At 46.0% G+C, this 25,136-nt stretch overlaps 1 protein-coding gene across 3 annotated transcripts in view; it reads left to right on the top strand.

Moving 5' to 3' along the window:
- The window catches only part of ZHX3 (zinc fingers and homeoboxes 3), a 120,835-nt gene extending 96,344 nt beyond the window's left edge, over window positions 1-24,491 (top strand). For all 3 annotated transcript variants that reach the window (XM_062204209.1, XM_062204210.1, XM_062204208.1), the window contains 2 exons: window positions 15,811-18,817; window positions 24,349-24,491. In XM_062204209.1, the coding sequence (XP_062060193.1) occupies window positions 15,961-18,817; window positions 24,349-24,359 (2,868 nt within the window). In that variant the 5' untranslated portion in view covers window positions 15,811-15,960 and the 3' untranslated portion in view covers window positions 24,360-24,491. The remainder of the gene's footprint in view (window positions 1-15,810; window positions 18,818-24,348) is intronic.
- Window positions 24,492-25,136: the final 645 nt, after the last annotated feature.

Genomic DNA, 25,136 nt, shown 5'->3' with positions numbered 1-25,136 from the left:
GCCAGTCGTAGAGCCTGGGCTTATCTGACACAAAAGCCTCTATTCTCAATCATAGTGGTCTCCTCTGCCCTGAACTCTGTAATAATAAACAGAGGAAGGGAGCTTGCAGACGATCATTTAATCCCATGATCTCAACCATTGCTCTCCATGCTGCCTGGTGGCTCCAGTTTTGAACATGTAGGATGGTACTGTCCAGTAGAAATATAATGGAAGCCATATGTATGATTTTTTGGAAAGATTTATTTATTTGGAAGGCAGAGTTACAGAGAGGCAGAGGCAGAGAGAGATCTTGCATCCACTGGTTCAATCCCCAAATGGTTGCAAAGGCCAGAGTTGGGCCGATCTGAAGTCAGGAGCTCTTCCAGGTCTCCCACCTGGGTGCAGGGGCCCAAGGACTTGGGCCATTTTCTACTGGTTTCCCAGGCCATAGAAGAGAGTTGGGTTGGAAATGGAGTCGCAAACCACCAACTAGGTGGGGTGCTGGCACTGCAGGCAGTGGCTTTACCTGCTGCGCCACAGCGCTGGCCTCATATGTATGATTTTAAATGTTCTAGGGCTCACACTGAAAAAGTAAAAAAACATGCAAAATTAATTTCAAGAATATACTTGCCGGCACCATGGCTCACTAGGCTAATCTCTGCCTGTGGCACCGGCACCCCGGGTTCTAGTCCCAGTTGGGGTGCCGGAATCTGTCCCGGTTGCTACTCTTCCAGTCTAGCTCTCTGCTGTGGCCCGGGAAGGCAGTGGAGGATGGCCCAAGTGCTTGGGCCCTGCACCCACATGGGAGACCAGGAGGAAGCACCTGGCTCCTGGCTTTGGATCGGCGCAGCACGCCGGCCGTAGCAGCCACTTGGGGGGTGAACCAACAGAAAAAGGAAGACCTTTCTCTCTGTCTCTCTCTCTCACTGTCCACTCTGCCTGTCAAAAAAAGGGGGGGGTGATAGGAAGAGATTTGTTTCTTAGTTAATTCTGGTGACGATGTGAGAAGTAGAAGAAGGAGATAAAGAGCTAAGGGCTGCGGGCTTGGAGAGTTGTTAGAGTACTCAAGGCCAAATGGACAGAGCCTGAATTAAGGACAAAAGGTATGAGGGCGATACCCCGGCCATCATTTATGGTGCACTTGCTATGTGTCAGGCATAGTGTTGAGCCACTTACGCACTTACCCTAATTCTTGCACCAACCCTGAGATTGAGGCTGTTATCTTCATTTACAGAAGAGGAAATGGAGATTTGAAAGGCATAAGCACCTTGCCCAGTATTCCAAAGTTCATAGGTAGCAGAGTACTAAACCAGGCCTGTCTGAATCCAGAGATGAGGTCTTTAACCAGTAGACTGCATTTCCCAATGATGAAAACTAGGTCACATTGGAAACATCATTCTTGGATTCAGAGGATTTGATGTCAGCCAGAAAAGGGAAAGAAGGGAGGTGGCCGCACGAATGATACAGGAGTGATTCGGAGATAGCTGCTTGGAAATCTGGTTGCATGACGTAATGGACTGAATAACTCCCCCCGCCAAATTGTTAGGTTGAAATCCTAACGCCACAATGTGATGTTATTGGGAGTCAGAGCTTTCGGTGTGTGATTAAACTGGGAGGGTGGGGAGCCCTTGTGAGTGGAATTAGTCCCCTTGTAAAACCCCAGAAACTCCTTTGTCCCTTCTGCCTTGTGTGGGCACATCAATAAGACAACTGACTATGAGGAAGCAGGCCCTCAGCATACACAGAATCTGCTTATGCCTCAACCTTGGACTTGTCAGCCTTCAGAATTGTGAAAAATAAATTTCGGTCTTTATAAGCCACCCAGTCTCTGATATTTTAGTTACAGCAGTCCAAACTAAGGTAGTGAGACGCGAGATGAAAATCTAGGCAGTGGAACAAGGTGGCTTAGTTGTTGGTTTGTGTTTTTGTTTTGTTTGCTGGTTTGTTTTTTGCTTATTTCTTGGTGGGATGAATGTCAAGATCACTGGAGGCAGGAACTATGTGTATAGTTTTTTAAAACTTACAGTGACCAAGGGTAATTGGGAGGTGATAGATTTAAAGCTTGGCAGATGGGGTAGAGTTAACAAGAGAGATTTGAAAGTGACTTGGCTACAGGAGGCGACCATGTCCTGGGCAGGATGAATTTGCTGTCTTGTGGAGAGATTGCAGAGGTGTGGGTCGTAACCTCTGAGTCTTGAATGGCTTTGCGATTCCATAAAAGCTGCCAAGGAGTCCAAAGAGCCACTTAACTGGTGACCTTGGGGCAAGTAGTTTGGGAAGAATGGACAAGAGAATGGAGTTGGCAATGCACCAAAAACTGACTGAGCAAGGAGGTTGAACAAGTGGGAGAATGGGTGGCTGGAGGGGTTGCAGAGGAGGGAGGATGGGAGAGGCCTGATTAAGGGGACATTTTCTACTTTTTATGAGAGTTAAGTGATGTTTTAAGTAAAGTCAGATGACATTTTATCATCCAAGGTTATCATAGAAACAGCAGCAACAAACCAATACATAATACTAAGCAGCCCTTTTGTTAAACTTGAACAAATACAACTTTTACCAAATATGTGATGGCAGGCAACGCATATCAGTTTTCAATATATAACATCAAGAGAAGTTCTAAGAAACTTTGTATTTAGGCTCCTGAAATCTCACAGTAATGAAATAAATGTTCACTCTTTTACAAAACAGAAGTGAACTGACTGCCAACACTGCTGAATGGATCACTATGAGTTTGTGAGTGTATTCATGCACCTGTGCCAGCCACTCATTTGTGATTGGTGATTACTTTTACTTCTTTACATCCTAGAGAAGGCTCAGAAGCTGAGGCCTCTGCCTCCTTCCCTGGGTCACCGCAGTGCTCTATGCTTCCTCAAAGATGGAGCCAAGAACCCTCAACGTGTGTTCCCCCAGTGTCTGCTCCATCTCAGCACCTCTGTCTGTTGCCTCCCAGGACGATGTGAAAGTGACTCTGATCCTGAAGAGTTCTGTGCAAATGTGGATCCTTGTTTATCAAATCCAGTTAATCCCATTAGTTAGGCATCATAAGATTGGAAGTAGATTTACATAGAAATATCCTGGCTACAAATCATAAGGCTAAGCAAACTAATGAATAGTATTTAATCTCACCTGTCAAGAGAAACATAACTTCCTGATAAAATACTAGCTGCATTCAAAACATGATTCATAAAGTCAACATTATTGAAATGGTCCTGGGCCCACTGAGGCAGAGCCACAGCCCTTTACTCTTCCAGGGGACTAGGCCCTGGGCTCCTGCAGCTTCACTCTGCTCAGGGCTAGGCACTCTGCTCTGGGTGAGGGAGCGAGAGCTTTTCCAGCAGAGAGGGAAAAGGGAAGGTTTAATAACTTTATTTCCTTTTGACAAGTGATGAATTTGAAATTTGACCTGGTGAATTCAGTGAAAAATAGAGGAACTGTGAAGGCATCAGAAAAGACTGGGGGAAAATTGATAGGAATAATTTGGTGACAAGGACAAAAAAATGAAGGTACATATCCATACCCCTGTGTCTGCTGCTGCTCATCCAGCTCACAGGAGTGTGGAGAGCTTAAACAAGAAAAAACTGCATGTACCCAGAAGAATCAAAAACAGTCTCAAATATGTATTTGTACCCATGTTTATTGTGACATTACAATAGCCAAGAGACAGAAACAACATGAGTGTCCATCAGTGGAGAAGTAGATAAAGACATGTGAAATATGCATACAATGGAATGTTATTCCAACATGTACAACAACACAGATGAGACTTGAGGGCATTATGTTAAATGAAATAAGTCAGATGCAAAAATACAAAAATACTTTGTGTACCTAGATAGATTTCTGATGGTATCCATAGTGGTAGTCGAATAATGAAAACACTGCTTCCATTTCGTTCTCTTCTGGTTGGGCTACATGTTGAATGCTTCATTCAGTTCTGATAGTCACATTTTGAGAGAGACATGGACAGACTAGAATGTATTCAAAGAGTAGGTCAGTAGAGGAGTCGGCGTTTGGCAAAGCAGTTAAGGTGCTACTCCAGAGGCCTGGATCTCATGTCAGAATGCCTGGTTCTAAGTCCCAGCTTTGCTTCCAATTCCAGCTTCCTGTTACTGCACACTCTGGGAGGCAGCAGATAATAGCCCAAGCAGTTGAGTCCCCGCTACTCACTTGGGAGACCTGGATTGAATTCCAAGCTCCTGGCATCAGCATGGCTCAGCCTCATCTGTTGTGGGCATTTGGAGAGTGAACTAGAGGGTAGAAGATCTCTGCCTTTCAAATAAACAAAAATAATTTTTTAAAGAAATGTATGGCAGTGAAGAATGTGGAATGAATTCAGGGTGGTTACTCTGCAGAGGTGGATACTAAAGGGTGAAATGATTATCATCAGTTGTGTGAATGGGTGATATATAGAGAAGAGAGTTGACTTCATTGTATAGTAAAAAGAGTTAACTTATCCTATGTCCTGAAGACTGAGCTAAAATCAAGGAAACAGGTCCAAGTAAGAAAGGAACTTTATAATGAGTTGTCACAGTGATAATGAGCTCCCAGGCCATGGAGATACTCAAATGAATACTGCATGACAGGTCACTTATAGTAATTTTTAAATGGAAAAGAGGTCATTCTTCCATATTGGGTATGTCTGAATTGTTTTAGAATGATAGCTTTAAGCTAGGAGACAAACTGAATATTTTTACTTGTAGGTATTATATTTATAGGTGAAGTGCCCATGTATACCACTGAATAAGTTAAACCAAAGCCCACTTACAACTTTTATTTATTAACTTTTAAAAATGACTTATTTTTAAAAAGAAGTTTAGGGTGGGAATTTTGGTGCCACAGATTAAGCTGCCACTTCTTGGGACATCAACATTCCACATAGGAGTGCTGATTTGAACCCTGGCTACTCTGCACTTCTCATCCAGCTCCCTGCTAATGTTCCTGGAAAGGTAGCAGAAGGTGGTCCAAAGTACCTGGGCCCTAGCCATCAACCTGGGAGACCCAGATGGAGTTCCTGGCTCCTGGCTCTCTGTTGGCCCAAACCTGGGCTGTTGTAGCCATATAGGGAGTGAATCAGTGGATGGAAGATCTCTCTCTCACTCTCTGCCTTCCAAGTAAGTAACATATTTAAAAGGTAAAGGAACTCTACATGATCAGCCAGATCTTCTTACTCTTCTTCTTCAAGATTTATTTATTTGAAAGGCAGAGTTACAGAGAGAGCGGGAGAGACAGAGATCTTCCATCCGCTGATTTACTCCCCAGATGGCTGCAATGGTGGGGTGGGTCCAAGCCGAAGCCTGGAGCTTCTTCCCAGTTTCCCATGTGGTTGTAGGGGCCCAAGGACTTGGGCAATCCTTTGCTGCTTTCCTGGCACATTAGCAAGGAGCTGGATCGAAAATGGAACAGTCAGGCCGGCGCCATGGCTCACTTGGCTAATCCTCTGCCTGCAGTGCCGGCACCCTGGGTTCTAGTCCCGGTTGGGGCGCTGGGTACTAGTCCTGGTTGCTCCTCTTCCAGTCCAGCTCTCTGCTGTGGCCCAGGAGGGCAGTGGAGGATGGCCCAAGCCCTTGGACCCTGCACCCGCATGGGAGACCAGGAGGAGGCTCCTGGCTCCTGGCTTCGGATCGGTGCAGCACGCCAGCTGTGGCAGCCATTTGGGGGGTGAACCAACGGAAAAGGAAGACCTTTCTCTGTCTGTCTCTCACTGTCTATAACTCTCTCTCTCTCTCCCTCCCCACCTCCCCCACTGTCTAACTCTGAAAGTGGTGCAGTCAGGACTCAAACTGCCACCCATATGGGATGCCGGTGCTGCAGGCGGAGACTTAGCCTACTATGCCACAATGCAGGCCTCTCCTCATTCTTTTTGACAAGTGCATACTTTTCCATTGTATAGATAGGCAGAAATTAATTTGATTGTCTCCAGTTGGTGGGCAATTGGGTTATTTCCAATTCTTTGTTCTTACAGTGTTGACAGTTCTTATTTTTTTTTTTTTTAAGATTTATTTATTTGAGAAGCAGAGCTATAGACAGGAGAGAGGGAGAGACAGAGAGAGATTTGTCTTCCATCCACTGGTCCATTCCCCAAATGGCTAAAACTGCCAGAGCTCAGCCAATCAAAGCCAGGATCCTGGAGTTTCTTCTGGGTCTCCTATGCAGGTACAGGGGCCCAAGGACTTGGGCCGTCTTCCAGGGAGCTGGATCAGAAGTGGAGCAGCTGGGACTCAAACCGATATTTACAGGGGATGCAGGCGTCCCAGGCAGAGGCTTAGTCTACTGCACCACAGCACTGGCCCAGATAGTTGTTATGTTATCCATATTATTGATATTTTATCCATGTATTATTTAGTGCATGTGTGGTGTATATGCAAGGTACATTCCAGGAGGCAGCAATGCTGAATTAAAGGAAAGCAGTATTTATAATTTTGTTGCTGTTAAGTAGTTCTCAGTAAATGTTTTACCAATTCTCATGCCCACAGCAGTGTGAGTCCTTGTTTGTGCAGACCTTTGCCAACTTAGCATGTAATGAAATGTTTCAAGCTTTTCCAAAATAAGTAAAGAGAATCAAAGTATTGAGTGGGTATTTCTTTTACTTTGGATGAAATCAAGTATCTTTTTTTTGTGTAAGATGTTGCTGGTCCTTGTAGTGAGGTCATTGAAGAAAGTCTTAAATGCAGACTGCTCAGCCTACAGGAGGGAGGAGGAACATTGTATCCACAGGGGTGATCCCGGGAATTCTGGGTTTGTTTTGTTTTGTTTTGTTTTGTTTTTTTACAGGCAGAGTGGACAGTGAGAGAGAGAGACAGAGAGAAAGGTCTTCCTTTTGCCGTTGGTTCACCCTCCAATGGCCGCCGCGGTAGGCGCGCTGCGGCCAGCGCACCGCGCTGATCCGATGGCAGGAGCCAGGTGCTTCTCCTGGTCTCCCATGGGGTGCAGGGCCCAAGGACTTGGGCCATCCTCCACTGCACTCCCTGGCCACAGCAGAGAGCTGGCCTGGAAGAGGGGCAACCGGGACAGGATCGGTGCCCCGACCGGGACTAGAACCCGGTGTGCCGGCGCCGCAAGGCGGAGGATTAGCCTAGTGAGCCGCGGCGCCGGCCGGGAATTCTGTTTTAAAAGTGTTTTTGAGAGACTCAAGCAAGCTCACCAGCATGTAAACTATTTGGCCTGTAAACTATCTGTCCCACTTTGGAAAAACTCAAAACTAAACAAATGTAATTTCAGAAGCAAAGCCACATTCAAAACAAACCATTTATATTACTCTTTAAGTTTTTTAGTTTTAAAGTTAATAAAGTAATTTAATAAAAGGTTTTATTTATTCATTTGAGAGGTAGAGGGAGAAACTCCCATCCTCTGGCTCACTGCCCACATGCCTGCAACAGCTGAGGCTGGACTGAATCCAGGAGCCGGGAACACTGTTGAGGTTTCCCAAGTGGCTGACAGGAACCCAGTCACCTGAGCCATCACTGCTGTTTCCCAGGGTCTCCATTAGCAGGAAGCTGGAGTCGGGAGCAGGAACCAGAAATCAAACCAGGTACTCCAACATGGGATGTAGCATCTTAATTGCTGCCCTAAATTAATTTACTTTTATACTTGGAACTAAAGTTTGGATCCAGTTCATTATGTTTAAATTTGGAGGAGCCATCTCACACTTTCAAAGCTGAAAGTTCTGACCATTTAGCTCTACAGTATCTGGGTTTCTCCCAGCCCTCTACTTTCTGTAGTTTCTCTGTGGGTTTGGGTAGGTTTTGGCAGAGGCCAGAGTTTTTTCTTTGGAAATATTGGCATTGCACAGCCTGCCTGCTCATTAGCAGTCTGACCCTTTAATTCTCTGAAACACTTGTGTCCAAACCAGATGAATCCAGCTTTTCCCCTAGGAAGAGAGTCCCTGATCTTAGTAGATATTTGCTTTTGCTTTTTGCACAAAGCTTATTAGATTCAAAGCTTTCTTGGTTGATGGCAGCACCATTCTTCCAGGTGTTTTCCTCAAAAAAACTTGGAGGGCCAGCACTGTGGCATAGTAGGTTAAGCCTCTGCCTGCGGCACCAGCATCCCATATGAGCGTCGGTTCAAGTCCTGGCTGCTCCACTGCCAATCCAGCTCCCTGCTTATGGCCTGGGAAAGCAGTGGAAGATGGCCCAAGTGTTTGGGCCCCTGCACCCATGTGAGAGACCTGGAAGTAGCTCCTGGTTTCAGATTGGCTTGCTCTGGCCGTTGCAGCCATTTAGGGAGTGAATCAGTGGATGGAAGACCCTTCTTCTCTCTCTGTCTCTACCTCTTTCTGTAACTATATCTTTCAAGTAAAATAAATCTTAAAAAGAACCCATTTTTCAAACATCTTTTCAGTATCTTTAGGTCTGAGCCTCCTGTCTCGGGATATTCAAGTAGAGACCATCCTAACCACCTGGAAGTGATATTTGTAAGGGATTTCTTAGAAAGGTGGGTCATTGAATATAAGGCCTCTAGAGCCCTTTTAATTCTAGGACCTCTGTATTTATATCTTAAACACCTTTCCAAGCTTGAGAAAGAATAAATTAGTGCTCACTTTAGAAGTGATAACATCTGATTGGAGCAGGCTATTTCTGTTGGTGACTTGACAAAAAGGAGAATTGTTAGAGGGGGAAACAAGTAGAGTGCGCTAGCCCTGAGCCCTCAGCTGAATGGTGATTACTAAATGCAGAAAGTATTATGACCACTTAGTATCAGGAGGGCAAAAGTAGGCCAACTGTGGCCTTGATATTGCTTTGACACTGGAGGATTTGGGATTGGAAACAGACTTGCATTCTTTGTAACTCCTTTGTTTTCAGCAGAAATCTACTCCAACCAGCAGATCCACTAGACTGCCAAGGTCCTGCCCACACACATTCCTCAGGAGGGATGGTTTCCCTTGCGCTCTGTTTGTTATAGATTCCTACTAACGAACCCTGGTCTAATCACTCAGCCCCACTGTAACACAGTTCTGTATTCATACAAAAGAGTAAATAATACAACTCCTCTTCTGATAGTGTAAAATGTTATGAATATTAAAGGTCACAATAGCCCTGTCAAGCCTTTTTAATTAAAAAAAAGTAGCAACAGTAGAATAATTCACTTTGTAAAATCTTCAAGCCCTCTATAAGAATGCAATGTAAAAATAAAGGTAAGGAATTTATGGTTTAGTTAGTGTGCAGAGTGAATGTGGCCTGGCAGAGGGCATAGGCCATAGAGTCAGGATCTCTGGCAGTGCAGGAATTCACTGTGTAACTGGTCCTGTCACCGCCCATTCCTGCCCTGCAGCTCCTTGGTGCTGAGATGGCACAAGGGGCAACAATACCAACCCAGGAAGATGTGAGGATGGCTTGAGAAGGATGTGAAAGTGCTTCGTGGGCCATGACACACTTTGAGTGATGGGATTGAAAAGAGTTTGGTTTTCTGTTTGGTCCTGGAAACCTCCCAGAAAGCCGGTCGATTTATTTAGGGTTGGCTTAGGCAGTGGGAAGGTGGGTGGCTGAATTTGGTGATGGAGCCAAAGTCAATGTTTTCCAAAGGAAGGAAAGAGAGAAACATTTAAGACAAAATGCTCTTTAAAAATACAAATTTAAAGCTTTCTTTTATATAACAGTCTAGGTTTTTTATTATAAAAATGTTAAATATACACAAAAGTAGAGAAAATGAACAATATGTAGCCCAGTCCAACTTGGACAATTGTCAATTCATGGTCAAATTTATTTCTTCTTTTATTATTTCCTAGCCCCCATTTTTTCTGATGGTTATATTTTTTTGCTTTCTTTTGTTTTTCTAGTAAGTCCCCTATAATGGGTTATTCCCATAAATACTTCAGTGTATAGCACTAATTAATTGGGACTTTTTAAAAAACATAACCAAAATACCATGATCACATATAACAATGTTAACAGTAATCCCTTAATGTCACTTAATGCCTACTTGTGTTAGGTGGACTCCAGAAAATGGCTGTCACCTATTCCCTTCCTCACTGGATGGACCTTTTGTGGAGTCTGATTCCACTCCTCGTTGTACTGGACTGTAACTCATTTTGACCCGCAAAGTGTGTTAAAAGTGACACTGCCAATTCCAGGACTAACCTCTAAGACAAAGTAATGAAATCTCTTTGTCTCAGTATGCTTCTATAAACTCAATTTTTTCTGATAACAGAGGATAACTTCTCTGTAGTTGTTACTCTGTTCTTTATTTCTTGTATAGATATATTGAGTTTACTTTAGTTGTTGAATATATAAGTGCAGTACAGAAAGAAATAAATGCCCATTTTTTGAGGACATCATTTCAATTACTTGGTTGAGAAGGAAGCATTCTGGCATGAAGAAGCCCCTTTGTGAGGATGGTATTGTGGCATGGCAGGTTAAGCCACCACCTGTGATGTTGGCATGCCATATGAGCACCAGTTCATGTCCCAAAGGCTTGACTTCTGATCCAGCTCCCTGTCAATGGCCTGTGAAAGGAGAGAAGGATGGCCCCGGTACTTGGGCCCCTGCACCCTTGTGGGAGATCTGGAGGAGGCTCCTGGCTGTGACCTGGCCCAGCCCTGTCTGTTGCGACATTTTGGGGAGATAATCAGTGGAAGGAAGATTTCTTTCTCTGTCCTCCTCTCTCTGTAACTCTGCCTTTCAAATAAATAAATAAATAAATCTTTTAAAAAGAAGGCCCTTTGTTTCTATATGAAAAAGGAAGATTGTGCTCTTAGTACCAATTTTTACAGAAGAAAGCCCAAGGAGCAGTGGTTTAGAGCAAGTCCTCTGGTGTTTAACGCTCCCAAAGATGCCTAGAACTTCCTTCATTCTGAAGGCAGGCAAAGGCAGACAGGTTCCTGACAGGCTGACATGCAACAAAGTGTCCTGATTTGAGGAGCTTGTTTTCTTGCATGAGCAACTAAACCTGCCTTTCTAGCATGGTGGTGACACCATGAGTACAAATTGATCCACTTGTGTGTGATATGATTCAAAAGGTTCTTTAGGTGAGATCTCCTGATTTCATTTGAAGGCTGTGACAGTGGTTTACAGAACCAGCCACTGGGGCTGGAGCTGTGGTGTAGTTGGTAAAGCCGTCACCTGCAGTGCTAGCATCCCATATGGGTGCCGGTTTGAGTCGTGGCAGCTCCTCTTCTGATCCAGCTCTCTGCTATGGCTTGGGAAAGCAGTGGAAGATGGCCTAAGTCCTTGGGCCCCTGCACCTGCGTGGGAGACCCAGAAGAGACTCTTGGCTTCAGATCAGTGCAGCTCTGGCCATTGTGGCCAATTGGGGAGTAAACCATTGGATGGAAAACCTCTCTCTCTCTCTCTCTCTCTCTCTCTCTCTCTCTCTCTCTGCATCTCCTTCTCTCTGTATGTAACTCTGAATTTCAAATAAATAAATAAATCTTTAAAGAAATATATTTGGGCCGGCGCCGTGGCTTAACAGGCTAATCCTCCGCCTTGTGGCACCGGCACACCGGGTTCTAGTCCCGGTCGGGGTGCCGGATTCTATCCCGGTTGCCCCTCTTCCAGGCCAGCTCTCTGCTATGGCCCTGGAAGGCAGTGGAGGATGGCCCAAGTCCTTGGGCCCTGCACCCGCATGGGAGACCAGGAGAAGCACCTGGCTCCTGGCTTCGGATCAGTGAGATGCACCGGCTGCAGCGGCCATTGGAGGGTGAACCAACGGCAAAAAGGAAGACCTTTCTCTCTGTCTCTCTCTCTATCCACTCTGCCTGTCAAAAAAAAAAAAAAAAAAGAAAAAAAAAAGAAAAAAAATATATATTTGATACCTGGTAAAACAAGTTCCTCTTCATTGTTCTGTTTCAAAAATGTTAAAGGTATTTGTATTTTTTTTTTTCTCAAAGAAGTTAAGATTCAGCTTCTCAAATTACACACACACACACACACACACAAAAAAATCCTAGTGGTATTCCCCTCAATTTTTTGAATAAAAACTTTCAAATATCCTGCAGAATTGAAAGAATCTTATGATAGATATCCATATGCTTAACACTTAGATTTTCTCAATAACATCTTATAGTACTTGTTCTACCTGGTGACATTTTGATTTTGATTATAGTTCACTAAATTTAGAGGTTAACCTGGAGAGAACACACATATCTCCAGTTCCAGGTCTTCACTTCCAGGGAGATGCTATGGTGCACCATTTACTTGGGTCTTCTTTTTGTTCTTATTAGAGCTTTGTAGTTACTGCTATAGCTTTTGCACTTATAAAGTTTATTCTGAGGTCTTTTCCAGCTTTGGTTATTAATGTAAATGGGATTTTTTTCCCTTTCTATTTCTCTAATTGGTTATTTTTGGCTGTGGCAAAGATAATAACTTGTGTACAAGAGATGGATCTGGTTTCATTTTTTGTATAAGCATATCCACCATTTATTGAAAAAAACTATGCTTTCTCCAGTGTGTGTTCTTAGCATCTTTGTCAAAGATCAGTTGGTGTAGATGCATGGGTTTAAGCTGTTCAATTTGTCTATGGATTTGTTTTTATGCCAACACTGTGCTGTTTTAATTACTTTAGTTATATAGTATGTTTTAAAGTCAGATAGTGTTACACCTCCTGCTTTGTTCTTTTTGCTCATGATTTCTTTGGTCATTTAGGGTCTATTGTGGTTCTATACAAATTTTATCAGTGTTTTTCTGATTTCTCTGAGAAATATCCTTTGAATTTTGATAGTCATTGCATTGTATCTGTAAATTGTTTTGTTTTGTTTTGTTTTTTTTGACAGACAGAGTGGTCAGTGAGAGAGAGATACAGAGAGAAAGGTCTTCCTTTGCCGTTGGTTCATCCTCCAATGGCCGCTGCGGCCGGCGCATCGTGCTGATCCGAAGCCAGGAGCCAGGTGCTTCTCCTGGTTTCCCATGGGGTGCAGGGCCCAAGGACTTGGGCCATCCTCCACTGCACTCCCTGGCCACAGCAGAGAGCTGGCCTGGAAGAGGGGCAACCGGGACAGAATCCGGCCCCCGACTGGGACTAGAACCCGGGGTGCCTGCGCCGCAAGTCAGAGGATTAGCCTGTTAAGCCACGGCGCCGGCCGACATTGATTCTTCTAACCATGAACACAGGATATGTTTTCATTTCTTTATTCTTCAGTTTCATTTATCAGTGATTCATAGTTTTCATTGTAGAGATTGTTCACCTCCTAAGTTTATTTTTAGGTATTTTTGTAGCTAATGGAAATGGAATTGTTTTCTTTTTTTTTTTTAAGATTTATTTATTTATTTGAAACACAGAGTTACTGAGAGGCAGAGAGAGGGAGGAGAAAGAGAGAGAGGTGTGTCTTCCATCCACTGGTTCACTCCTCAAATAGCCACAGTGACCAGAGCTAGGCTGATCCGAAGCCAGGAGCTTCTTCCGGGTCTCCCACATGGGTGCAGGGGTCCAAGGACTTGAGCCATCTTCCACTGCTTTCCCAGGCCATAGCATAGAGCTGGATGGAACAGCCAGGACTCGAACTGGCACCCACATGGCATGCCGTCACTGCAGGCGGCAGCTTTACCAGTTATGTCACAGTACCAACCCCAGGATTGTTTTATTTCTTTTTCAGTTGATTTACTGTTGGCATATAATGTTACTGATTTTTTGTATGTTGACTTTGTATTTGGCAAATTTATTTATTAGTTCTAACAGCTTCTTTGTGGAGTCTTTGGAATTTCCTATGCATAAGATCATGTCATCTGCAAACAGTGACAGTTTGACTTCCTCCCTTTCAGTTTGGATCCCCGTTATTTCTTCTCCTTGCCTAATTGCTCTGGCTAGGACTACCAGTACTCTACCCAATATTTAAAGAAATGACACCAGTGCTTCTGAAATTCTTCCAGAAAAAATGAAGAGGAGGCGATACTTCCAAACTTATCTTATGAAGACAGCATTACCATGGTTCTAAAACCAGACAAAGATAATAAAAGAACATGTTTTTTAAAAAGTAGTTATTATTTTACTTGAGAATCAGAGAGACAGAACTCTCACCCACTGGCTCACTCCCCAAATGTCTGCAATAGCCAAGGGTTGGCCAAGCCAAAGCAGGGAGCCTAGAACTCAATCCAGGTCTCTCATATGGTAGCAGGGACTCAAGGATTTGAGCTGTTGCCTCTGTCTCTCAGGAGGCACATTAGCAAGAAGCTAGAATCAAAAGCATAGCTAATGGGTCCGGTGCTGTGGCGCACTTTGTTAATCCTCCACCTGCGGCGCCAGCATCCCATATGGGCACCGGGTTCTAGTCCCTTTTGCTACTCTTCCAGTCCAGCTCTCTGCTGTGGCCCAGGAGGGCAGTGGAGGATGGCCCAAGTCCTTGGGCCCCTGCACCTGCATGGGAGACCAGAAGGAAGCACCTGGCTCCTGGCTTCGGATTGGTGCAGCACTGGCCATGACAGCCATTTGGGGAGTGAACCAACAGAAGGAAGACCTTTCTCTCTGTCTCTCTCTCTCACTGTCTATAGCTCTGTCAAAAAAAAAAAAAAAAAGCATTGCTGAGACTCAAACCTACTAACCCTGATATGGGATGGGGGCATCCCAGTTGGTAACTTAACTGCTACTCACTCCACTGAGCACTTTTTTATTCACCACTTGTATATCATTTTTTGGAGAAATGTCTGTTGAAATCCTTTGCCCATTTTTAAACTGGGTTATTTGCTCAAACAGTACTTTACCACTAGCCAAATGCTTGCCCCAGTAGTAATTATTTTTATTGTCATCATGATCATCAGGATTTGGTTTATAAACAAATAAAAGGTAGCTGCATTTGTTTGCTAAGAATTTGAATAGAGATTTTAATTTTCTCTACATTTTTATATTAAATCCAAGCACTGATGAACTGATGATAGTTTGATTTCATTATTAGAATTACTATTATTTTAGTCATTACAGCATGAGAGTTTGGTATCAAGAAAGGTGATGATGATTATGGTAGCATTTCAATAGCAAGGATCACAGAAACACTTTTATCATGATATCTTATGAAATTGTTGTCATTACAATCAGTTTGCATAAAAGTAAATCAGCCAGCCTTTGACACAAATTTTAAACAAAGAAAAGATTTAATAGTTTTTTTCTTTTCAAGGAACAATTAAAGACACTGGAAGAAAAATTTAAAGTAAACAAGAACAAAAGAAGGTCATGCATAGCCTGTGCACCCCAAGGTGGGCCCCCTCTTTAAGATGCTGGACCCAAGGAGAAGTATAGCTTGCTGGGCCACACACTGGGTCTGGGGATCCCATGACCCTCTGACTTCTGGCTTCATCTGAGTGACAGTGTCCAGCCAGTAATTGTGCACTTATCCTTTTCTGGGGGCCTAGAAAAGTGCAGTAGGGCCAGAGGCAGGGAAAGGCCACAGAGGGAGGCCGGCCTTGACAGCAGCCAGTCGTCCTGCCACCCTGCCAGTCGGCTTCTGAGCCTGGCATGGGCGAGACAGAAGCATCATCTTGTTCTCATGTGTGGGAAGGCTAAGAAAAGAAAAATCCTTCTTGGCCCAAACGTTTAAACAAGAATTACACTGGGATCGTTTGTTCTCACTCTGGCACAGTCAGAATTAATTTGGCAGTCCGAGAGAGGGTGTTTTCATTTTCGGTTTTTAATCTGAGTTACTTAATGCAGGGTTAGATGGGGAAAAAATAAATAAAATATGGCTTAAGTCTTATCAAGTGGCATTGGAACATCCCCAAGTCATGCTAGCAGGGCACTTTGTTAGTGGCTGAGGGCTCTGCACTCAGACTGCACATCCAAGTTGCTGATGAACTTCTTGTGAAATGATCTGCATGGTGGAAGACAAGCAGTGAAGTACGACTGGGTGACTGGGAAATACATGTATGCGAACAGAGCTTAAGAGATCTCAATCATTTATTTTCTCTTCCTCCTTAGGTTTAATAAAGTAAACCTGTTTTCTGCAAACAACTGAAAAAGCTGCCCTCTGACTGTTTCTTGGGTCCTCATGAAGTAGCTGGAACTTGTACCGTGAGGCCCTTGATGGGACAAGCTCTCACCTGCTGATCACCCAGAGTGACTGTCACCATGGCCAGCAAGAGGAAATCCACCACCCCTTGCATGATCCCAGTGAAGACGGTGGTGCTGCAGGACGCCAGCGTGGAGACCCAGCCTGCTGAGGCCGGGCCTGATGGACCCCAGCAGGATCTGCCTCCAGAAACACCTGCTGCCAGCAGCGAGGCAGCCCAGAACTCAGGTCCTGACGGCCCTGCACTGGCCAATGGGCATCGGAGCACTTTGGATGGCTATTTATACTCCTGTAAATACTGTGACTTCAGATCCCAGGATGTGGCCCAATTTGTGGGACATATGAACTCAGAGCACACAGACTTCAACAAAGACCCAACTTTTGTATGCACTGAGTGCAGTTTTTTGGCAAAAACCCCTGAGGGACTTTCCCTGCACAACGCCAAGTCTCACTTGGGGGAAGCCAGCTTTGTGTGGAGTGTGGCCAAGCCAGACAATCATGTGGTCGTGGAGCAGAGTGTCCCCGAGGGCACAGGCACTTCTGACCTAGCAGGTGAGCCCAGTGCCGAAGGGACTGATGGACAGGCTGAAATCATTATTACCAAAACTCCAATCATGAAGATAATGAAAGGTAAAGCTGAAGCCAAAAAAATTCATACACTCAAGGAGAACATCCCTAGCCAACCTGTGGGTGAGGCCTTGCCAAAGCCGTTAGCTGGAGAAACAGAGGTGAAAGAGGGCGACCACTCCTTTGTCAATGGAGCGACTCCTGTCAGCCAGGCATCTTCCAGCTCCACTAAGCCCCCACATGCCACCAATGGGCCCCTGATAGGCACAGTGCCAGTGTTGCCAGCTGGTATAGCACAGTTCCTCTCCCTCCAGCAGCAGCCCCCAGTGCATGCTCAGCATCACGCCCACCAGCCCCTGCCCACATCCAAGGCCCTTCCCAAAGTGATGATTCCCCTGAGCAGCATTCCAACGTACAATGCGGCCATGGACTCCAACAGCTTCCTGAAGAACTCCTTCCACAAGTTCCCCTACCCCACCAAAGCTGAGCTCTGCTATTTGACTGTGGTGACCAAGTATCCAGAAGAACAGCTCAAGATCTGGTTCACAGCCCAGAGGCTGAAACAAGGTATCAGCTGGTCTCCCGAGGAGATTGAGGATGCCCGGAAGAAGATGTTCAATACAGTGATCCAGTCTGTACCTCAGCCCACAATCACAGTCCTAAACACCCCTTTGGTCGCCAGTGCAGGCAACGTCCAGCATCTCATCCAGGCTGCTCTCCCAGGCCATGTGGTGGGGCAGCCCGAGGGCACAGCAGGGGGACTTCTGGTCACTCAGCCACTGATGGCCAATGGGCTGCAAGCCCCAAACTCATCTCTCCCCCTGTCTGTTACATCTGTCCCTAAGCAGCCAGCTGTGGCACCCATTAACACTGTGTGCTCAAATACAGCCTCAGCTGTGAAGGTGGTCAATGCGGCCCAGACGCTCCTCACGGCATGCCCCAGCATAACTTCCCAAGCCTTCCTGGATGCTAACATCTACAAAAATAAGAAATCTCATGAACAGCTGTCAGCTCTGAAAGGGAGCTTCTGTCGGAACCAGTTCCCTGGGCAGAGTGAAGTTGAGCATCTGACCAAGGTGACCGGCCTCAGTACCAGGGAGGTACGGAAATGGTTCAGTGATCGGAGATACCACTGCCGGAACCTGAAGGGCTCCAGAGCCATGATGCCTGGAGAGCCAGGTTCTATCATCATTGACTCTGTGCCAGAGGTGCCCTTCTCCCCGTCGGCCAAGGCCTCAGAGGTGACCTGCATCCCCATGGCAGCCACACTAGCGAGCCACCCTGCCGCCAAGCGACAGTCCTGGCACCAGACTCCTGACTTCACACCAACCAAATACAAGGAGCGAGCCCCCGAGCAGCTCAGAGCCCTGGAGAGCAGTTTTGCACAAAACCCCCTTCCTCTTGATGAGGAACTGGACCGCCTGAGAACTGAAACCAAAATGACTCGAAGAGAAATCGATAGCTGGTTTTCGGAAAGACGGAAAAAAGTGAATGCCGAGGAGACCAAGAAGACGGATGAGACTGCCTGTCAGGAGGAAGAGGAGGCTGCGGAGGAGGAGGGTGGAGAAGAGGAGCTGGCCAGTGAGCTGCGGGTCCTTGGCGAAGACGGCTCCGCGGAAGTGCCCGGCAGCCACATCTCAGCAGAGCGCAAAGTCAGTCCCATCAAAATCAACCTCAAGAACCTGCGGGTCACAGAAGCCAATGGCAAGAGTGAGCTTCCAGGGCTGGGTGCCTGTGAGCCCGAGGATGATGGCTCCAACAAGCTGGCAGAGCAGCCCCCCGGCAGAGTGAGCTACAAGAAGACGGCCCAGCAGCGGCACTTGCTGCGGCAGCTCTTTGTCCAGACACAGTGGCCAAGCAACCAGGACTACGACTCCATCATGGCCCAGACAGGTCTGCCACGGCCTGAGGTGGTGCGCTGGTTCGGGGACAGCAGGTATGCCCTGAAGAATGGCCAGCTCAAGTGGTACGAAGACTACAAGCGGGGCAACTTCCCACCAGGGCTGCTGGTCATTGCCCCCGGCAACCGTGAGCTGCTACAGGACTACTACGTGACACACAAGATGCTGTACGAGGAGGACCTGCAGAGCCTCTGTGACAAGACCCAGATGAGCTGCCAGCAGGTTAAGCAGTGGTTTGCCGAGAAGATGGGCGAGGAGACCCGGGCTGTAGTGGATACAGGCAGTGAGGACCAGGGCCCTGGTGCTGGCGAGCCTGCGGCCGTTCACAAAGGGGTTGGCGACACCTATTCGGAAGTATCTGAAAACAGTGAGTCGTGGGAGACCAGTGCCCCTGAGGCCAGCTCAGAGCCCTTTGAGACGTCGAGTCCCCAGGCCGGACCTCAGCTCGGTAAGGAGTCCATGGGAGCCCTGGCAGTCGTCTGTGGGGGAGAGGAGGGCACATTCACAGATGGGCACTGTGTTTGTTGCAGAGAACAGGTACCAAGCAGGAGGAAAGCCGCGTGGCTGCTTTGGGGATACTTGGCAGCAGGCGCCATGGGAGCGTTGTTTGATAAAGGGGTGAGAAGTGGAGTTTTGTTTCAGTTCTTGTTTTTGTAAAGCCTGTGCAGAGGAAAGAACTTGGTGTGCCTAAAGAGATGCAAGTTTTTCCAGCTATTTCTTAGCAATGGGAGAGTGATTCAGGTCATCTTAGGCGGCTCCACAGCCCCTGGGTGCCAGAGAGTGAAAGGGCATCAGGGGAATTCAACAGATATTGATGACAAGAGGAAAGCGAGCCCTTAATTATTCTAAAGTACATGAAGTGCTCTTTGTCCTGGTATGAAAGTCCTAGTCTGTGTTTCTCTTGTTCTTGGTAATTTTTCACTACAAAGGAAAATCATGCTCGCTCTTAGATGTACATCGATACATACTTAGATATTCATAGAATCAAAAGTTCTTAGCTATTTATAGAATCAAAAGCTTAAATTGTGTCCCTCAGTTTCTCTAGATCATGGTGTTTTCGTAGTTAAAAGTTAGATTATTCATGACACAATTTTGGAGCCACAGGAAAGTCACATTGTCAGGTGTCGATTTCCTGGGTCTTTGGTCTCTGGGTTCCCAGCTTCTCCCTTCTCTCGCCACCCCTCAGTGTTTGTCTGCTCAGGAGAGGCCCCGAGATGGGGCAGCCAGAAGCTCGGTTGAGAGCCAACAGGGAGGAGCATTGCAGAAGCTGTAGGCATTGGGGACTCCACATGGCAGCCCTGCCTGTTAAGCTGGCTGTGGTTAACACCCTGAAAGCATCAGTGGGACTGAGCAGCGGTCCCTGGGGATTTTGTCCTGAGCCGCTTCAGGGTGGAGCTTTGTATTTCACCTCAGCCCAGGGCCAAGCAGGGTGTTCCGCCCCTCAGGGATCCCATAGTGTTTCCTGGGTGGTGTGTCATGGTTTCCATTTATAGTGAATGTCATTGTTGATTGGTTTGGGCCTGACAAATCCCAGCTCCTCTGCCCCTCATTTCTTTCTACTTAAAGTCTCTAAAAAAGACAAAATATGTTTCTCTGAATACTTAAATTCATTTGAACACCACCATTTTGAGACATGGTTATGCCATTAATTCCTCACTTAGTTAAGGAAAGGGAGACTTGCAAGCCTGCCATAATTTGGAGCCGTGTTTTCCATCTGTTTAGCATTTGCAGAAAACCTATTCTTTTCGTTCTTATGTACTAAGACAAAACTCAGCTCTGCAAAGCAGAGACGGCAAACTCCTGGTAGAGCCTGAAGTCACTATTTGGCCTTTTGCTGGCTCACCCAACTCTGGCTGTGTTTTCACTGAGGCAAGTGCGGGGGAAGACACCCCTCTTCCAGGCCCCAAGCTCACTAGCTGCTTCCCAAAGTGGCTGGTGGCACCTCCTGCAGCCAGAGCAGCATCGGAGGGAGGAGTCCTGTGGAAGGTTTGATGCTGTTTCAGGGCAGAGCACGTTGTCTCTCTTAGACCTGGCGGGCTTTGTCCAAACTGATCCAAGTGTCCTTGTCTTGCACTCAGTTCTACACTTCTTGGGATTAATGGTTGGCAGGGTATCATGCACGAGAGATGTGAGGATGTCTGGATGAGTTTGTTTCAAAAGCTGAGCTGGGAAAGTGGCATGGCACAGAAGACAAGAGAGTAGGAAGCACCAAGAATCCATTCCTCCACCAAAGCCACTGTTGAACTGACAGTTACTGTCTGAAGCAACTATTCTTGGAACTCTGGAGTCTAATTGAATGCTTGTAACATCCGGAGGAGACTAGATGGAGAGGCTTCTTTATTTTGGTGAATTTTTGTGTTTCACGTGGCAACATTCCTCTCCCCCGTGCTGCAGCGAGCAGCTGCAGTGCCCATGGCCCAGGCTCATGGCGTAGCCTGTTGGTGTCAGGGTGCTCAATAACAACATTGACCTTCTGGGAAACAAAAGTCAGGGTTTTGTGTTTAGATTGCTGATCACTGTATTCGATCACTGAGGAGTCACACAGGGGCTGGGACTGTTTCAGCCCCTTTGGGATGAAGGAACTTCCTTGCCACAAGGGTGGAGACATACCCTTTTTCTCCACCACCTCACCCACCCCTTTGGCAACATTTAAAGAAGTTTTTGTTACTGGCTGACCACAGAGACAAAAGAATAGAAACTTCAGTGACTGCACACCACAAGGAATATACACTTTGCAAAGAGTTTGGAAAAGTCACAAACAGATGGTTCCAACCCTCAACGAGCAGACAAATCAGCAAGCCCCGAAGCATGAGAATTAGGTTTCCAGTTACCACATCCTAATACTCGGAATGTCCACTTCTCAACAAAAAATTACAACATACAAAGAAATAGGAAAGTATCGTCCATTCACAGGAAAAAAATTTTCACAGACATAATCCTTGAAGAAGTCCAGACATTGGAATTATTAGTCAAAGACATTAAATCAACTGTTAAATATGTTCAATAAGCTGAAGAAAATCATGGGCAAAAAAACTAAAGGAAATCAGGAAACCTATGCACAAATTGAGACTATTAATATAGATAGAGAAATTATATAAAAGAGAATAGCATCTCGTGCAGTGGTTAAGACACTGCTTAGAATGCCGGCATCCCATATCGGCGTACTTGTTTTGAGTATTTCTGCTTCTGATCCAGCTTCCATCTGATGAGCACCCTGCAAGGCAGCACATGATGTGCCAAGTACTTGGGTTCATACCATCTGAGAGACCTGGATTAAGTTCTGGGCTCCTGGCTTCAGTCTGGCCCACCCCTGGCTCTTGTGGGCATTTGGGGAGTGAACCAACAATGGAAGATCTCTCTCTCTCTCTCTCTCTTTTTGTCTTTATCTTTCTGCCTTTCAAATAAAGTAAAAAAAATTTAATTAAAATATATATAAAGGTATATTTATAATATAATATATATAAAGGAACCAAACAAATTCTAGAGCTGAAAATTACAATTATAGAAATAAAAAACTTACCAGAGGAGCCAGCACTGTGGCGCAGAAGGTTATGCCTCCACTTGCAGTGTTGGCATCTCACATGGGCACCAGTTTGAGCCCCAGCTGCTCCACTTCCAATCCAGCTCCCTGCTAATGCACCTGGGAAAGCAGTGGAAGATGGTCCAAGTACTTGGGCCTTTGCATCCATGTTGGAGACCTGGAAGAGGCTCCTGGCTCCTGGCTTTGGATCAGCCCAGCTCTGGCCACTGCAGGCATTTAGGAAGTGAACCAGTAGATGGAAGATCTCTCTGTCTCTCCCCCTCTCTTATCTATAACTCTGTGTCTCAAATAAGTAAATAACTTTAAAAAAAAGATAGTCACATTGGATTTGTAAACATAGGATCCACCTATGCTGCCTAGAGATAAGGACATGAAGAGGTTGAAAGCAAAAAGATGAAAAAAGGTATTCCATTAACTACCAACCAAAAGACAGCTGGAGTTGCCATATTATTCTTAAACAACTTGGACTTTAAGCCAACAAGAGTTGTAAGAACAACGAAGGATATTTTATATTGATTAAATGTCCAACACACATTGGGGCTGGTGTTGTACAGCAGGGTAAGCTGTTGCCTGCAGTACCAGCATCCCATATGGGTGTTGCTTCCAATCCAGGTAAGGCACCCGGGAAAGCAGCACAAGATGGCTCAAGTACTTGGGCCCCTGCTATCCAAGTGGGAGACCCAGTTGGGGTTCCTGGTTCCGGGCTTTGGCCTGACCTTGCTCCAGCAGCTGTGGCCATTTGAGGAGTGAACCAATGGATGGATGATCTCTCTCTCTCTCTGACTCTTTAACTGGCTTTTAAGTTAAAAAAAAAAAAAAAAGAAAAAAAGAAAAATAATAAATCTTTTAAAAAAGAAAAAGACAAAAAATCAATAAGGAAACAGAAGGACTTGAATGACACTATAAACCAATTAGACCTAACAATACACCCCACCCAACAACACAATACATTCTTTTCAAGTATGTATGGAATGTGCTCTAGATAAACCATATGTTAGGCCGTGAACTGGAAGATGGAAGATCTCCCCACTCCCCTCATCACTCTACATTTTAAATATATAAAATTAATCCTTAAAAAATGCTTAGGAATAAATTTAGCCAAGGAGGTAAAAGATGTGTATACACTGAAAACCACAAAACATTGCTCACAAAAAAAACAAAACAAAACAAAAAAAATGATCTGACTAAATGGGAAGATGTCACATGTTCACGGGAAGGAAGACCTGAAATGACTAGGATGCCAGTGCCATCAGAGTGGTCTCCAGACTCACTGTCAGACACGCCAGAATCAATGGTATTTGTGCAGGAATAGAAACGCTGTCCTAAAATTGACAGGGACCCCTATATAGCTGAAGCAAACTGAGAAAAAGGAACAAGATTGGAGGATACCCACTGATTTCTTGACCTCAGAGTTTACTACAAAGGTACAATAATCAAAACAGTCTGGCAGTGGCATAAGGAGAGACATTTAGATCAATGGAAAGAATTAAGTGCCCCAAAGCCTCACATGATGGTCAGTTGATTTTCAACATGAGAGCAAAGACCATTTAGTGGGGAAAAAGACAATCTTTTCAACAAAAGGAGCTGGTAAAATTGGATATCCCCATATGAAAGGATGAAGTTGGCCCTCATTTTTAACCATATATAAAAAGTTATTCAAAGCGGATCAAGGTCCTGGACAAAAGAGGCAAAACTACAAAATAATTAGAAGAAAACATAGACCTTGGATTAGGCCATGATTTCTTCAATATAGCAACAAAAACAAAACCTAAAGCATTCACACTATATCAGAATTTAAAATTTTGGGATGGGCATTGTGGCACAGCAGGTTAAGCCACCATTTGGGGTACCCACATCCCAAATCCGAGTGCTGGTTCAAGTCTTGACTGCTTCCGATCCAGCCCCCTGCTAATGCACCTGGGCATCAGCAGAGGATGGCCCAGGTCCTTGAGTTCCTGCTGCAGACGATGGACTGGTCCGGTCAGCCTCACTGACTTCAGGGTTGTAAGACATCGTCAGAATACTTATCAAAAATGAGACCTGGCTGCCGTCATCTTAGAACAGTGTTCTGGAGAGCCAGTGGGCAGGAGGAGGCGTTTCAGGACAGGACTCTGGAGGTGGCAGCAGTGGGAGCAGGGGTTAGTGGCCCTGGAGAGGCCAAGCTGCTGCTCCAGCTGCTAGGTTGGGGTTTGGCACTGGTCCCTCAGGGTGTCTGGAGGCCTTGCCAGATTTAGCCAGCATCCTGTCCTTAAGCCACAAACTCCTCTGCACACTCCCTCCAGCTGGAGAGTGGGGGAGCAGCTGGCAGGAAGGCATTGCACACGGAATTAAGGTGTCCAGAGCCGGCGATGCCACCCTGGCACGGTGAGCACCAGGCTGCCCTGGGGGCTGTGCGAGTGGCAGCTGCTGTGGATGACAGACGTGTGCTCTCTCCTCAGAAACAGACTGAATCTGATCGGATCACTGTGAAGGACGGGCCGGTCTGGATGCTGCCTGCCACAGGAAGAGCCAAGCCCGACTGCTCCACATGCTGTTCCTGGCCACCAGGCACCAGGAGAGCCTCTGCAGGCCGCGCAGCAGCCACAGCCCGCCGCCACTGCCCTCGCCCTGCCCGCCACCACGCCAGTGGAGGAAGTGGGGTTCTCGTCAGTTCTTCCTCCCACAATGTAGGACCTTTCCTTTGCCTTCCAGTGGATAAAATCATTCAGATTTTATATTCATAGAATCAAGTTTTTAACATATACATCCGCCTATATACATTTAATAAAACATCAGATTACAAACACTTTCATTACATAGAAACTTTGGTCAGCACAGTAGTACATTATCCTGTGCGTCATCTCTGAAAATGCCCTGTGTCTGTTCTCTGGGAAGTGCTGGGGCCACAGGTGCCCCTCACCTTCCCCCACTGAGCAGGGGCTTTTAGCCCTCTCAGGGCCACGGCCGCAGCCCCAGCTGCCCCCTTTGCCTTCCTCAAGGAAGCAGTAACTCTGAAGAGATCTCCGCTGTGAGTTCTGAGCAGCCCCAGTTCAGCCAGGCTGGCCTGGCCTTGGGTGCCCACAGCGCAGGACCCACTGTTCCCTTCTGTCCCAGAGCCGGCCCGCCCCCGGGATCAGCACTGCATGCTTCCGTTCTCTCCAGTTGCTACCACCCTCCTGCCTCGCTCGTTACAGCAGTTTGAATCGTGGACCATAGCTTTTCCGTTACCAGCTAAAGTATCTGTTGA

Source organism: Lepus europaeus, chromosome 10 (assembly GCF_033115175.1).
Source record: "Lepus europaeus isolate LE1 chromosome 10, mLepTim1.pri, whole genome shotgun sequence".
Classification (NCBI taxonomy): domain Eukaryota; kingdom Metazoa; phylum Chordata; class Mammalia; order Lagomorpha; family Leporidae; genus Lepus; species Lepus europaeus.
The sequence above is the reverse complement of the archived record's forward strand: the minus strand, read 5'-3'. Positions and strand labels throughout refer to the sequence as shown.